The 14,134-nt window shown below is 64.7% G+C and overlaps 1 protein-coding gene across 17 annotated transcripts in view; it reads right to left on the bottom strand.

The window, feature by feature from the left end:
* Positions 1-14,134, bottom strand: part of TSNARE1 (t-SNARE domain containing 1) — a 145,701-nt gene that overhangs the window by 53,414 nt on the left and 78,153 nt on the right. For 10 of the 17 annotated variants that reach the window (XM_072733754.1, XM_072733759.1, XM_072733755.1 and 7 more), the window contains one exon: positions 9,747-9,908. In XM_072733754.1, coding sequence (XP_072589855.1) covers positions 9,747-9,908 — 162 coding nt within the window. The remainder of the gene's footprint in view (positions 1-9,746; positions 9,909-14,134) is intronic. The other 7 variants (XM_072733756.1, XM_072733764.1, XM_072733757.1 and 4 more) reach the window with 1 other exon arrangement.

Genomic DNA, 14,134 nt, shown 5'->3' with positions numbered 1-14,134 from the left:
CTCAATAAATCCTGAAGGAGCGGGATGGATGAGTAGGTGGACAGATAGATGGATGGATGGTGGATAGTGGATGGGTGGATGGATGAAAAGGTGAATGGTGGATGGATGGATGGGTGGGTGGATGGATGGATGGGTAAATGCATGGATAGAGGGATGGTGCGTGGATAGATAAATAGGTGGATACTAGATTAATGGAAGATGAATCAATGGATAGTGGATGGGTGGATGGATGAAAAGATGAATGATGGGATGGATGGATGGGTAGGTGCATGGACAGACGGATGGTGGATGGAGGGATGGACAGGTGGATGAAGAGATGGGTGGATGGATACTAGATTAATGGATGGTGGATGGATGGATGGGCAAGTGGATAGATGGGTGGATGGATGGAGAGTGAAGGAGTGAACGATGGATGAGTGGACAGATGGTGAACAGATGGATAAGGAATGAATGGATGGGGAGGTGGAGGGACAGACTGTGGATGGACGGATGGAGCGTGGAGAGTAGTCCCACTGCCGTGGAAAGACTGAGCGGCTTCCTGAAGCTAGTGAACAGGTAAGGAGTAGAGGTTTGGACCAAGGGGATCTAGGGTGCCCACTTAGGCCAGTCTTGCATCCTCCATGCTGTCCAACTTTCTTAACTCCATTTGCCTGCAAAGTAGCAGTGATGCTCGTGAGGGACGCGGCCACAACATTCACAGGCCACACACCTGGGGCGATGCTGCACGCCACACACGGCCATCATGCTTGTCAGCACCCGAGTCCAGGTCACGACACCCATCTACAGGAAAGGCTGTGGACACTCCAGGGCGCCCGTGAGCTCCAGGGCCTCTGGCAGAAGGAGGGCTGGGACTGGCACCTGTGTCCGCTGCCTCTAAGGCCACCCCTTCCCCAAATGCCACCCTGCGAGGGACAGCTCCTCCACTGGCCAGCCAGGTGACCCTGGACAAGACCGTTCACCTCGGGACAGATTTCCTCACCCATCACGTGAGCAAAACCAAAGCTTCCCCTGGGAGCCTGGCACACGGCCAGGGTTGAGCCCGAGTCAGGGAAGCTTCCTTCGGGCCAGTGCGAGGGGTGGGGGAGGCGGGGACGTGAACCCCGCCCCGGCCCACCCGCTCTGCAGCTCGTTCTGGAACCTGGACCGATTTCCACAAGGGTCATTTCCCTCACTGCACAGTATTACAGGGAAATTCATTTTCTTTTTAGGAGTGTTCTGGGAAATGAAGCAATTAGCATGATCTTAAACCTACGTGTTCTATCAATTGCAATTCAATTACGGCCTTAACTGCGGCGCAGGGCAGACGGCCACTCTGCACAAACAGGGCCCGTGGCTGGGCAGGTGGCGGCCAGCATGGAGCCCGTGGGTCTCGGCCCTGGAGGACTGCAGCCCAGGGGTGGGTGGGGGTGGCCCGGGGCCTGGGCCCATTTCTGGAATCCCTGTCACCACAACCCTCCCGGAGTGAAGCCACCGGCCGGGGAGGCCAGGCCTAGGCTCCCGCCTAAAGGTCACACGGTAAAGGCTGCAGGCTCAGCAGGGCCTGGGTCAGACCACCTCGCTGCCCAGATTTCCAGGCTCTGCCCCGACCTTGGCAGCAGCCGGGCACAGGCCAGCCACACCCAACCCCGACCTTGGTCACCCAGGCCTCTCTCACATGAGGCGGGTCTGGGGGCCCTGCACCTGGCCCTGGTGCCCTTGGACTCAGGGACTCTTAGGAGCCTTTCTAAGGTAACTCGGTCTCCCCGTATTGTGTGAGCACACCTGCTGGTACCCCCACTTTGCATACAGGGCAGACAGGGAAACCGAGTCACCGCGAGTAAGACTCTCCCAAGGGCAGGTGCCTGATAAATCCTGGAGCCAGTAACTGCACCCGAGTTGGGGCTGGCCTAACCCAGGTCACTGCCCCCCCAGGCCCCACCGCTGTGGGTCACCCCTGGCAGTGGGGCACCCCTCGTAGTCACGACACCTGGTCAACACACAGGGACACCTCGTGGCCCAGCTGCCTCCACGGGTGCGGTTCAGCAGCGAGCGCTGGATCTCTTCCCTTGGGCAGGGGCAGCGGGGGCCCGGCTGGCGTGGTGCTGCCCACAGGGATGCAGCCTCAGCGAAGGACAGGGCAGGGAGAGGCGCTGCTGAGCAGGGGTCCCGGTACCCCCAGCTGCCTGCCGGGCTGGAGGCGCCCACCGTACGCACCACGGCTGTGCTGGCTCTTCCCCGTCTGCCAAGGCACTGACCCCCATAACCTGGGACAGCCAGGACGGAACACGGTGTCCCCAGGCCAGCTCACGTTCCGGACTTCGGGGGAGGCCTCCTGAGAGATGCTGTGGTCAAGGCAGTTTTCCAACTCGCTGCAAACATATGAGCCATCGCTGCCAGCCGGCTTCACAGGGTTTCTGTGGCGAGCTGTCCCTAGGACGCTGCCAGGAGCCGTCCCTGGCTCGGCCAGGTCCCTGCCATCGCCCACACACTGTGACACCTGCCAGGCCCCCACCTGGGGCTCTGCCCGGGGCGGAGCAGGGGTGGAAGGCTTCCTGTCCACCCCGGCTGGCCCAGCAGACAGGCAACCTGGAGCAGGGACAGCCTGGCCCGCCGGCAGGCGTGGACGTGCACAGCCGGGCACCTGTGCTCCAACTCCGGAGCCCCCGGTGCGCAGAGGACGGGGAGCTGACGCGGGTGACCCACCCTGGGCCGAGCCCCCGGGGCCCTGCACCGCAGGGCTGCACACCTGGGGGCTTCCCCCTCCCGGCCTCTTGGCCGTCCAGTCTCCTGGCACAGACACACTTCTTTACACCAGGCCTCCCTCTTTTCACAACGCCCGACACTCGGACCCTGCCTCCGAGCAGGGACTCTGGCTGACACCGCAGGAGCAAGGCCGGCCCTCGTCCCCAGCAGACGGTCCCGAGCCCCTGCTTCATCCCTAGACTCACGACCCTCTCGCTCAGCGACCCATAAACATCATTCGTCTTGAACAGAAGCTCGGGCAGGGCTCCTGGACACAGGGACACAAACAACCTGGCCCCCCTCTGGTGTCTGGAAAGTGCTTTCTGCAGAGAACCCCTCCTCCACGTGACTGAGACCCTCTCCCCAGCTGGGACAGACTCAAGGACACCCCACTGTTCATCCAGGACAAGGCCACAGCCCCGCATTGCACTCTGTGCCTCTAACGAGGCGAGCTGACATCAGGTCCAAGGCCTGGTAACCAACGTTGGGCTCGGCTTCTCCCTCCCCAGGCCTGGACACCCCCTGAGCCAGAGAGCCCTCACCCACCCCTCTGCCCTATACACAGGGATGGACCCCTGCTTCCCCCACAGTCCCAGCATTCTCCTCTTGGCAAGGCATCCTCTATTGTGACAATCCTTGTGGATAAAGGCTCTCCTTGCTCAAAAAACATAACTGAGCCATGCTAGGGAGGAATGAAGGATGAGAGGCGGTCCCAGGGTCCCCATGTGCTTCAGTCGGCCCCTCCGGGAGGGAGGGCTGGGAGGACAGGGATGCCTCAGGGGGACACACGTGGGGCCCCCCTCAGGAGGGAAGCAGGATGAAGGACTACGGGGAGGGGCTGCTGAGCCCTTCCAGACCCCAAGCAGCAGCGTCCTGGAAGTCCACAGACCAGCTGGGAGGTCCCTGGGACGGTCTTCTTCACCCAGCTGTGCCTGGGGTTTGCGCCTCCTGCATGACGGCTCCCAGGTGCTGGGACTTCCTGGGGCAAGGGGTTTGCGTCTATCTCATCCCGGCATCCAGGCCGTCTGCAGAATGGATGGGGCAGCGACAGTAGGCAGGCTCTGGGGACGGAGCTGCCCATCCGCCCAGACAGGGCCCCAGCGCAGAGAGGCGTGGGCGGGCAGCCTCCTTCACGCAAATGGGAACCACTGGTGTGGGCAATGGCCCTCCAGTCACTGTGCTGGGCACCTGGGCACCCGGGCCTCGGCCCCTGGAGGAGGACACCAAGGGCACACGAGGCCCAGCTCCAGGGCATGCCTGGGGGGTACATTGGAGATGCGGGTCCCCCCAGGAGCCTGGGTACAAGCCCCGTTCAGCCAGAAGCCTGGTCCTCACCAGGGCGGGGGGCTCGGAGCCAGGCTGGTCACAGGCCTGAGGGAGGGCAGGCCCGCCCAGAAGCCCCCGCAGCCGCCCCAGGACGGCACCCCCGGGGAGGGAGGGCAGCGGCACCAGCTGCGGCGCGTGAGGGCGGCAGGCGCCGGGAGCCTCGCGCCAGGCGTGGGCCCCAGAAAGCGGGAGAGTGGGCGACAGAGAGAAACTCAAAACACCTCAACTTAGTAAATGTTTAAATCATGCAATTATTTTCCTGATTGCTTCTAAAACTAGAGCTCATTAAAAGCTCTCACGGAATCTTCTTTCTCTCCTTCTACTGGCACCGCAGACTAACAGCCCTGCACGGGACACGGTAAAGCCGCGATGCGTGTGCGTGTGCGCTCGCGTGCACCTGTGTGCCCCCCTCACTCCTAGGAACAGAAAGAAATAAAACACCGCCGCACTCTTTCTATTACACAATCTCTTCTTATAATTAGGATCTTGGCAATCATCCACCTATAAACACGACTGTTCCAGTTAACGGAACGCCAAATTTCACTGATCTAGTCACATATTTTAGTCATCTGCTACGTCAACGCCCTGCGCCCCAGGTCTGGCTGCGCAGGGCCGACCTAAGGGAGGGTCGCTGGGCCTTGGGGTCTGCCAGCGGGGAGGCCCCCCTGTCCCCCCACCCAGCCCCAGCCTCGCCCCTCCTGGGCCTGCCAGGCCGCCATGGCAACAGAGCAGCTAAAGTGCTGGGTCAGGTGATACAGCGCTCTGCCGGGGAGGGGAGCAGGGCGCGCAGCCCTCGAGGTGAGATCGGGTGAGGGGGGCCGGGCAGGGGAGCCCAGTGCAGACCCGGGCTGGGAGTGGGTACACGACCTGGGCTCCAGCTCGGTCGGCCAGACGGGGGCCTGGCCAGCCTGCTACCTGCTGGCAATGCCTAGGGGCGCCTGCCCGTCTCATTCGACCTCCCCGGCCCCTGGGAGGCGAGGTGCTGCCCTACTCCCAGACAGGAAGAGCCAGGCTCAACCAGGATTAAGTAAGTGGCTGTGGGTGAGGCAAGGTGGGGCCTATAGGGGCGAGGCAGAGTGGGGTTGCAGAGGTGAGGCAGAGCAGGGCCACAGGGTGAGATAGAGCAGGGCGGCATGGGAAGGTGGAGCACGGCCGCAGGGGTGAGGCAGAGCAGGGCGGCACAGGCAGGCAGAGCAAGACCATAGGGGTGAGGCAGAGCAGGGCCCCAGGGGTAAGGCAGAGCAGGGCGGCATGGGCAGGCGGAGCAGGGCCATAGGGGTAAGGCAGAGCAGGGCTGCAGGGGTGAGGTGGACCAGCGGGGCCGCAGGGGCTGCCTCCTTCCTTCCACACCCGCTCTGGACGCCGCACTCCGGTGGCCGCCTGCACCCTCCCCATCTGGGAGAGGCCGAGGGAGAGGCAGGGGTGGGGGCGGCACCGCGGGCACAGCTCCGCTCCTGCGTCCCACAGCCTGGGCCCGGTCCCTGCCACACGAGCCGCATGGCCGGGCCAAGTGACGCGGCTTCTCCAAGCCTCCGCATCGGCTCTGATAAAACTGGAGCACAGGAGCGCTCACTGTCGCAGGCTTCTGTGAGGGCTGATGATGCATATAAATAAAGGCGACACAGCCCTCTTATTAAGTCACAGATCCGCTAGGAGCCCCAACATGCCAAACTTATTCATCCCTCCACCCACCAGCCATCCATCCGCCGGCCCCCGCGCGGCCCCCACGCACGTCCCTCCCTGCACCCCCAGGCATCCAGTCTTCCGTCCACCCCCCTCTGTCTCCCACCACCCATCCTTCACCCTTCCACTCGTCCGTTTGTTTGTCCGATGAAGAGCTGTCGAGTGCCCAGCGAGTGTCGCACATCGTCTGTGGTGCCGGGAACCTGCGGGGACGAGGACAGGCAAGCATCCTGCCTCCACGGGGCTTCGCTCTCGTGAAGAGAAAAACCGACAACGTGGCCCCTCAGTCAACATGTCACATGTAACAGACAGGCAGCTGGAATGTCTGATGGGCCCACTGAGTCACGACCCGAAGGTCAAGAGGAGTCCTGAAGTTGCTCGAGCGTCTGGAGGAACAGGTTCTGGGCAGGCACGTGCCAGGGCAGCTGGTGGGAAGGGACCGGGGGAGGGTGTACGGCCCGCGAAATGGCACCAGGGGGCTGGGAGCCACCCCAACACGCCTGCCACGCTACTCCCAACAAGGACCCTGGTGCCTCCGCCAAGGGGGGCCGGGCAGGCCTCTGTAGCCGCTTAACCAGCAGGGCCGAGGGGAGGCCGCGTGACCTCCAAGGCTAGATCACAGAAGCACCGTGGACCCCCCACACAGAGAAGCTGGACAGGAAAGTCCTGCCCGGGGACAGGGCTGGGGGTGCGCCCTGCCCTCCCACCCCTGCCCGCTCTGGTTCTGCCCAGGTGAGGCCCCCGCCAGGTGGTTCACCACAGCGCGCTGGCACGGGCCGGCTGACAAAGGTCCTTCCTGTTCCCTCAGCCTCAGAGCTCGGTGTCCTTGCCTCGTCTTACAGACACACTGAAGCTTCCGGAAGGAACCCCTCGGCGCTCCCGTGGCCGGGCAGTGACCCCACCAGGCTTCCCCCTCCCCTCTGCGACCAAGAGCCACCTGAGGCCAGCCACCCCTCCCCTCAAGGGGTCAAGGAAGCCTCCGCTACACCCACAGTGGCCTCTCCGGCCTCCACCTCCTGCCCCCACCACCCCTCCAGGCGCCAGCCTGCCCACCGCCGCAGCGAGGCTGCTCTTCCTGCCGGACCGGCGGCTCTGGTGGTGACAGGCCACAGGACCACGGGTGGTCTTGGCCGCAGCTATGAGGACAACGGACAAGCCACATTCCTGAGGTAGCCCCGTCCCCCGGGAAAAGAAGTGAGGGGCCTCCTCGCCTGCAGCCCGGGCGGCCAGGAGCTAGCTTGGTGGAAGGGGCTGTGCCCCAAAGCCCCCTCTGCGCCCCGTCGCAGGGACCCATCCACCGACCCCAATCCTGCACGTACTGCATGTACGCTGCTCACCTTGGCCCGGCACAGCCCCCCGAGGCCCCCGGCCCGGGAGCCGCCAGCTCAGGCCACATGGGCCCCAGAGTGTGGCCACCCCCCTCAGGAAGGGGTGACCGCGTCCTGCCTGTGTGTGTGTGCCCGGGCTGGCATGGCTCCCTCTGCAGGTCCCGCTGCAGGGCTGTCCAGCCCCCAGGCCGAGCACGGCCGTCCCCCGGGCAGTAAGCAGCTACCCAACAGCCGGGCACAGCTCTCCATGCTGGGTGTCCCCAGAGCTCCACCCGCACACGGGTGCTCCCCGCCCAACTCTAGTCTCCTCACGGAAACAAGAGGAAGAGACCCTCGGGCTCCGCAACACGCCACCGGCCCAACCCGCAGGCTCCGTGGGGGAGCGAGCGGGGCGGGGGTGTCTCAGGCCGGCCAGACAGCGTGGCCCTGCGTTCCAAGGCTCCACACACCCGAGGGCCTGATGGGAGGAGCCGGTACCCCCACGGAGGGCCTGGGACTGCCCCAGACCACGCTGCTAGTACCTGGTGATGGGACGGAGGAGCCGGGCTGGGAAAGTCCAGGCCCAGGAGGCCAGGGGTCAGGGTCAGGGATCAGGGTAGAGCACAGCTGAGTCCAGGCCCCAGGGCAGCTGTGCTAAGGCCTGTGTGTAAGAGCCCTGGCCTGCAGGGCAGAGTGGGGAGGAGCAGGACTAAGGGGTGAGGGGGGCTGAATCAGGCTGAGCAGGGGGGAGTGGGGTGGGGCTGAGCTGGGTGGGGTGAAGCAGGGCTGAAGGGCGGGGGATAGGTGGGGCAGGGTCCTGCAAGGTTGAGTGAGACCGGACAGCACTGAGCGGGGCGGAGCAGGGCTGACCAGGGTGAAGCTGGGCTGAGCAGAGGGGCAGGGCAGGGTGAGGGGGGCAGGGTGAGCCGGATGGGGCAGGGCACCCAGACCCCAGGACCAGGCAGCCCTGCAGGAGCCGCGGAAGCAGCAGAGCCAGACGGAAGCAAGGGGTGAGGGGCTCCGGGCCCCCCTCCCAGCCCTGGACGGCCACACTGCCGAGGAGGGCCCAGGGCCGGGCCAGCAGCCAGAGAGCTGCCTGGACAGGGAGCCCAGGGGCAGCAGCTGAAGGCCCTGGTGGCCACAGGTAACTGCCCACGTGGGGACCGTGGAAGCCAGGGGAGGATGAGAGGCTGCCTGTGGGTCCTCCCCTGGGCAGCGGAGGGCAGCGCAGATGGGGTGCAGGACCCAGGCCTCTGTCTCTGGGGGCAACAGCCACTGTGGCCACCTGCACAGGTTCATTCAACATGGCAAGCCACGGAGGGCCCTGGGCGTCAGGCCTGACGGTCGGTCGGGCAGTAACAGGCTGGCCGCCAAGGCTGGGGGAGGGGGCCTGGAATTGGGAGGGACAAGGGGGAGAGAGGCGGCGGGGGGCACGTCCATGTCCCCCTCGTGCCGCACGGAGGGACACAAGCTCCCAGCTGCTCCCCGTGAGGTTGGCCATGGTGGTCCCCCTGCTGACCCTGGGCTCTGAGGGCTGCAGATGGGACTGGCTGGATTTGGGGGGGGGGGTCCCACACTACCCCAGGTCCTGGGGGGCCTAGAGCCCCATGCCCCTCCATCCTGGCTGATGGGACAATCACCCCGGTAAAGCCCAACCTTTGCCCAGGCCCCACTCACACAAGGGGCTCCCCGGAACCCCATCCTGGGGGCCGCTGTGATCCACACAGTGGGGTCTCCCCAGGGCCCGGCCAGCAGGATGCTGAGGTGCCACCTGAGCTCAGCCTACAGCTCCGCCCTCCGGGGGCCCCCTGCTCAGGGGCTCCTGGCCTGGCCCAGGGTCAGCCCCCACCCCGCCCACGTCCTCACGGCCCTGGGGCCAGCACTGGGTGGGTGGCATCAGCTCCCCAGCACCTTCCTCGAGCGCGGCACCCACTCCTGCCCGCCTGGCCTCCCAATCTCTGCCCCTTCTCCCCAGCATCCACAGACCGTGACAGGGGGCTCCCGGCCCTTCCTACAGGGACCTCAGTTCTAGAGCCAAAGAGGGAAGCAGCGCCCCCTTCCACCTCCTGGGACCCTGGCACCCTGTGTCCTCAGGGGCGACCATGCGCCACCCCTTCCTCAGCGCCTGCGGGAAGCCAGTCTTGCCGAGCCAACGGGGAGGGCCGCAGACACACGTTCCCAGCACAGCGAGCGGCCCGTGTCACACGCTGCCTCCTGCCAGGGCCACGGGCGGGTGAGCCTTCCCTTTGAGGAACAGGAAGGTGTGAAGAGGGGGCTTCTTGGAGGCAGTGGCCGAGGTGGGGCAGGGGCCCCAGAGGTAAGGGGCTGAACCCCGCTTCCCTGAGCAGGGGTGGGGCGTCCACCTCTTTTCAGGGTGGGACAACAAACACAGCACAAGGTCCTGAGCTGGTGACTCAGTTTACCAACTTGCCCGAGTTCCTGTTTTTCTACAAGAAGCTGTTTTCTGACATGTGTCCAGAAACTCACCCCTGGAAGCAGCTCCAACTTCCAGGGGCAGATGAGGAGACCCAGGGGGAAGGATAATGCACCCACGGCCGCTCGCAGGGGCTCAGGGGGCTCGGGCCCCACTGTTGGCAGAGCCACGTCCCCCCTGTGTTCTCAGTGCACTTCCAGCACGCAGGGACGAGGGCTACTGGCACAGTCACACGCACAATCACACCCCCCACACCGGCCAGGCCAGGTCCTCACCTCAATCTGCAGGATGGCCTCCTCACGCAGCCGAATGGCCTCCAGGTCCTCCTCGGTGATCTCCGGGAGCAGCGCCTGCTCCTGGCCCTGCCACATGCCGTCGCCCCCATTAAAGATCTTCTCATCATCAGGCAGCTCAGCAAAAGGGCCCCGGGGACTCTGCTGGCAACAGAGAGAGCAGTTAGCCCCGGTGCGCCCTGCTGCCACCCGGCCCAGGGCACAGCTTCTCCCCCGGCTCACGGCAGGCAGCTCCCTGTCGGGGCCTCAGGGGCCTCCAGGGCTCTGCATGCCCCCCACCCCGAGCTCTCGGGAGGGGTGAGGGCCTACAGCCCGGGTGACGGGGGGCCGCGACCACAGGGCCATTGCCCTGCTGCAGGGGGCGGGGGATATGCTCGCAGGCCTGCTGCAGGGATCAGGGTCAGGTCAGGTGGATGCCCTGTGCCCACCCCAGGCCATCCCAGGCCGGGCTTTGGGGCACACTCGGCAGGCCCCCCCACAGCCCTGCTGGAGCACGGACTCCTCGTGTTCCCTGCCCTTGCCGACACCCAAGAAACGCCCCTTCACGCATGGACACAAATGCAGCTTCTTACAGGGGCTATGAGCCCACCGAGAGCCCGTTCAGGTCACAGCCGGGGTCTAGCTGCCAGGCGGGGGCGTGAGGTGGAGGCCTGGCCTCCCACACGGCAGGGCACAGTCACCACCAGGGACTGCGTGTCCTGCACACGCCTTCGCTGAGACCCGGCCCCGGGGAAGACGAGCCGGAGGGCTTTACGTCACTCCATTCTGTACTGATTGCTTTAACTTACCAAATCCTGGAATTCAATAAAATGAGGCTTTTCCCTTCACTTAACTATTTGCTCTCTGATAGGACACTGAGTACAGGAGAGGCAACGTCCTCCCCTGGGAGTCAGGTGTCAGGTCCTGAGAGAGTGCAGGGATGCCTGTGGGGCTCTGTCTCAACTCTGGACGCCCCGCAGCTGAGGGGGTGCAGGAGGTGGGAACAAGCCCCACTCCAGAGCGGTGGCTTCATGCGGAAAATGTGCCACAGCAAAGATGACCATGTGCCCGCCTCAGCCCCTGCCCCCATCAGAAAGCCAGACAAAGGCTCACAACCCCCCCCCCCCAGGTCCACTGAGCTCTGCTTCATGTCAGGGGTGGGACGTGTGCGTGTGTAGGAGAAGGAAATGAAAGGACAACACAAAAGGCTGGAGGATGGGCAGAGCCACCCGGCGACCCTGCACTCCGCCACGGCTCCTTGGAGCCGGGGGTCTCCGACACTCTGAGCGCTCTGCGAAGGAGCGCTGAGCCCATTTCACAGACGAGGACACTGAAGCCGAGAGCCCGAGGAACCCGGAACAGGCAGGACGAGAATGTGGGGCTCCAGGCCCCAATTCCAACAGAGAGGGGCTGGAGGGCTGGACGTGGAGAGGACCCTGCACAGGTGCCGGGGTGCGCGGGAGCCTGGGGGGATGGGCCCCGAGGAACAGACCCTGGCTGGAGCTGGGCGCCCCCTCAGCTGACTCCGCCCCAGGCCGACCCCACCCCCAGATGACTCCGCCCCCACCTAACAGCAAACTCTCCCAGCTGACCCCGCCCCTGCCTGACTCCGCCCCCAGCTGACCCCACAAGATTGACTCCAGCCCCACCTGGCTCCACCCACAACTGACTCTGCCCCCGTCTGACCCCGCCCCCATCTGGCCCCGCCCCCACCTGACTCCGCCCCCATCTGGCCCCGCCCCATCTGGCCCCGCCCCCACCTGACTCCGCCCCCATCTGCCCCCGCCCCATCTGGCCCCGCCCCCAGCTGACCCCGCCCCCAGCCTCACCCTCCTGGGCTCCTCTCCTGCCCACATGCTGACCCTGCCCACACACAGCACCCTCCTCCTGCCCAGAGAGTGCACCGGCACAGGGACAGACGGCAGGTACAGCTGCCACCCTGTCACCCAAGGCAAGCCCCGAAATCTCGTCGAGCCCCTCCTACGTGTGTCTGGGCAAGGGGCCAGGATGGAAACACAGGGCTGGACATCCGTCATGCTCCTCCCTCTGCAGGCTCCACGTCTCCAGGACACTCCACGCTGGTCAGCCCGGAAGGAGGCCTCTGAGGTGACCACCTGCCTGCTCTGTCCCCTCCCTTTGTGACAAAGCCACCTTCCTACCCCCCTGTGCCACTCAGGGCCACGTGGCAGGTGGCCATGTGCCAGCCCAGCATGGCCCACCGGGCAGCCTTCAGCTGGCCTCGGCAGCAGGGAGACCACCACCTCTCCCACAGACCCACAGGCGCTCAGGACACACGCTGGCCTCCCCGCGCCAGGCCTGAGATACTGCGGACAGATGGCAAAGGGACACATGGACTTGGCTGTGCACAGAAACCACAGCACACAAACAACGACTCGCACAGTTCTGACGAAGGCCTGCAGGAGGCCCAGGGGCCACGGGAGCACCACCAGCAGTGGGCACGGCAGGGGCAGTGTGGGAGGCCGGGTGCCTGTGCAGCGGCCCGGACGTCCTCTAAGGTGGGCACGCTCACGCTCAGGTCCAGAGGGCGGCGCTGCGGGCCCCCCAGGGGGAATGGTGAGGCCCCCACAGACCCAGTTCTCCTTCCAAAGCCGATGCTCTGCCCCCAAGCACACTACCACGGGTGGAACCTCTTCCCCCAGAGTCGGCACAGGCCTTTACAGAAATAAATACGTGAATAGATGAACATAAAATAAAAGATCTAAAAAATCTGTTGACAAGCGCTACTGGTCCAAGGTGGCAATTACCACCTCCCCTTCCTGGTGTGGGCGGGAGGAAGTGAGCGGTGCCCAGCGGACAGCAGCAGGAGCGGCTGGCACAGAGCCGAGCCACAGCTTCTGGCCCACACCGCGCTCTCAGGGCCTCAGTGTCCTCATCTGCAGGATGGGACAGCGGCCCCACGTCCCCAGGCCCTCACCACACCGCTGCACTAGTCTGCCTGTCCTGCCTCCCAGCCGGGCACCACACACACACTCGCTCTTGCCAAAAGGGACCCTGTGGGGTTCTCCTTGCTAACCACTCGCACCTCAGCCCAGACGGCAAGGCCCAGGGTACAACCCTCGTTGGCTGTGCCACCCTGGCAGTTCCTTAGTTTCTCCTCCCCCCAGTCCCCACCCCCACAGAACGGGGCTGACATCCCCGCCCCAGAGTCAGGGCAAGGAGTGAACAGGACACCACCTCACTGTCTCAGCAGGTGCACATGAAGATGACGTGCCCCCGGGAGCACGACGGGAAGCCGTGAGGGACTATGCTGCCCCCAGTGAGGGCGAGCTGGGGGACAGATGCTGGCACCCGCCCCCAAGAGCAGCGTGGGTACCACCGCCCCCAGGGGCCTGTCCCAGGTCACACAGCCAGCCACTCCACTGGGGTGGAGGCATTCGGGAAGCCTCTCAGGTACACCTGACAATCCCCGTGGTGAGAGCTGCTCGAGGGCCCCTCGTCTGTGCACCCCAGGACAGAAGTGCAGGAAGGCCACTCCACGGAGTGGAGCCTGCAGAGGGAGGAGCATGACGGATGTCCAGCCCTGTGTTTCCATCCTGGCCCCTTGCCCAGACACACATAGGAGGGGCTCGACGAGATTTCGGGGCTTGCCTTGGGTGACAGGGTGGCAGAAGGAACTGGAAAAGCCACAACGACTTGGAGAGACCAACCAGCAGAGCGGTCAAACACTGGGTCCGTGGGGGCCTCACCATTACCCCTGGCGATGGGAGCATCACAGGACATTACGTGTAACCTTCCCTGGAGTCTGGGGCTCCGTGGAAGTGACCCGGCGGCTGACGGCCAAGGGAGCCTGCACGCCCTCACCTGCACAGGTATGGGCCAGCCCTCCCCGAGCGGCCTGGCTCATGACAAGTCAGGGCAACGAGAAATGGCAGGACACCTGATCTCCTGAAAGGATCAGAAAGCGCCCCTTTGTTCTCCTCACAAAGGCCCAATTTGGGGATTAAGGATTTGCTGGCAAGGCGCTGGGGCCAGCGAGGAGGGGACAGCCGTGTGATGGTTTTCCAGCTCGAGAGGCCGCCAACAAAGACGGCTTTCTCCTCCCTCCAAGGCCGATGGTTTGGATCCTGCTCTGTACGGAAGAAACCCACAAACCAACGTGACTGCCGGGCCGTGGAGCTGAGAGCGGTTTCCCGTGAGAAGAGCCGAGGTGGGAGGATGCGCAGCAGGCTCCCCGGGTTCTCTGGGGCTCTGGGAAACGGGCCACTTTCTCGCGCACTCCGACCCCGGGCTCTCGCAGGAACGTCCATGACCCCGGTGGAGGGGCAGGGGTCAGGGTGCGAGCCAGTCACAGGCTTGGGAAAACCACTCCTGTTTAGCAGCCCGAGGCCAGTCATCAATTTCTCCAAGTAATAAATGTTTGTTTGTTAGCT

This window comes from Vulpes vulpes, chromosome 13 (assembly GCF_048418805.1).
Source record: "Vulpes vulpes isolate BD-2025 chromosome 13, VulVul3, whole genome shotgun sequence".
Classification (NCBI taxonomy): Eukaryota; Metazoa; Chordata; class Mammalia; order Carnivora; family Canidae; genus Vulpes; species Vulpes vulpes.
The sequence above is the reverse complement of the archived record's forward strand: the minus strand, read 5'-3'. Positions and strand labels throughout refer to the sequence as shown.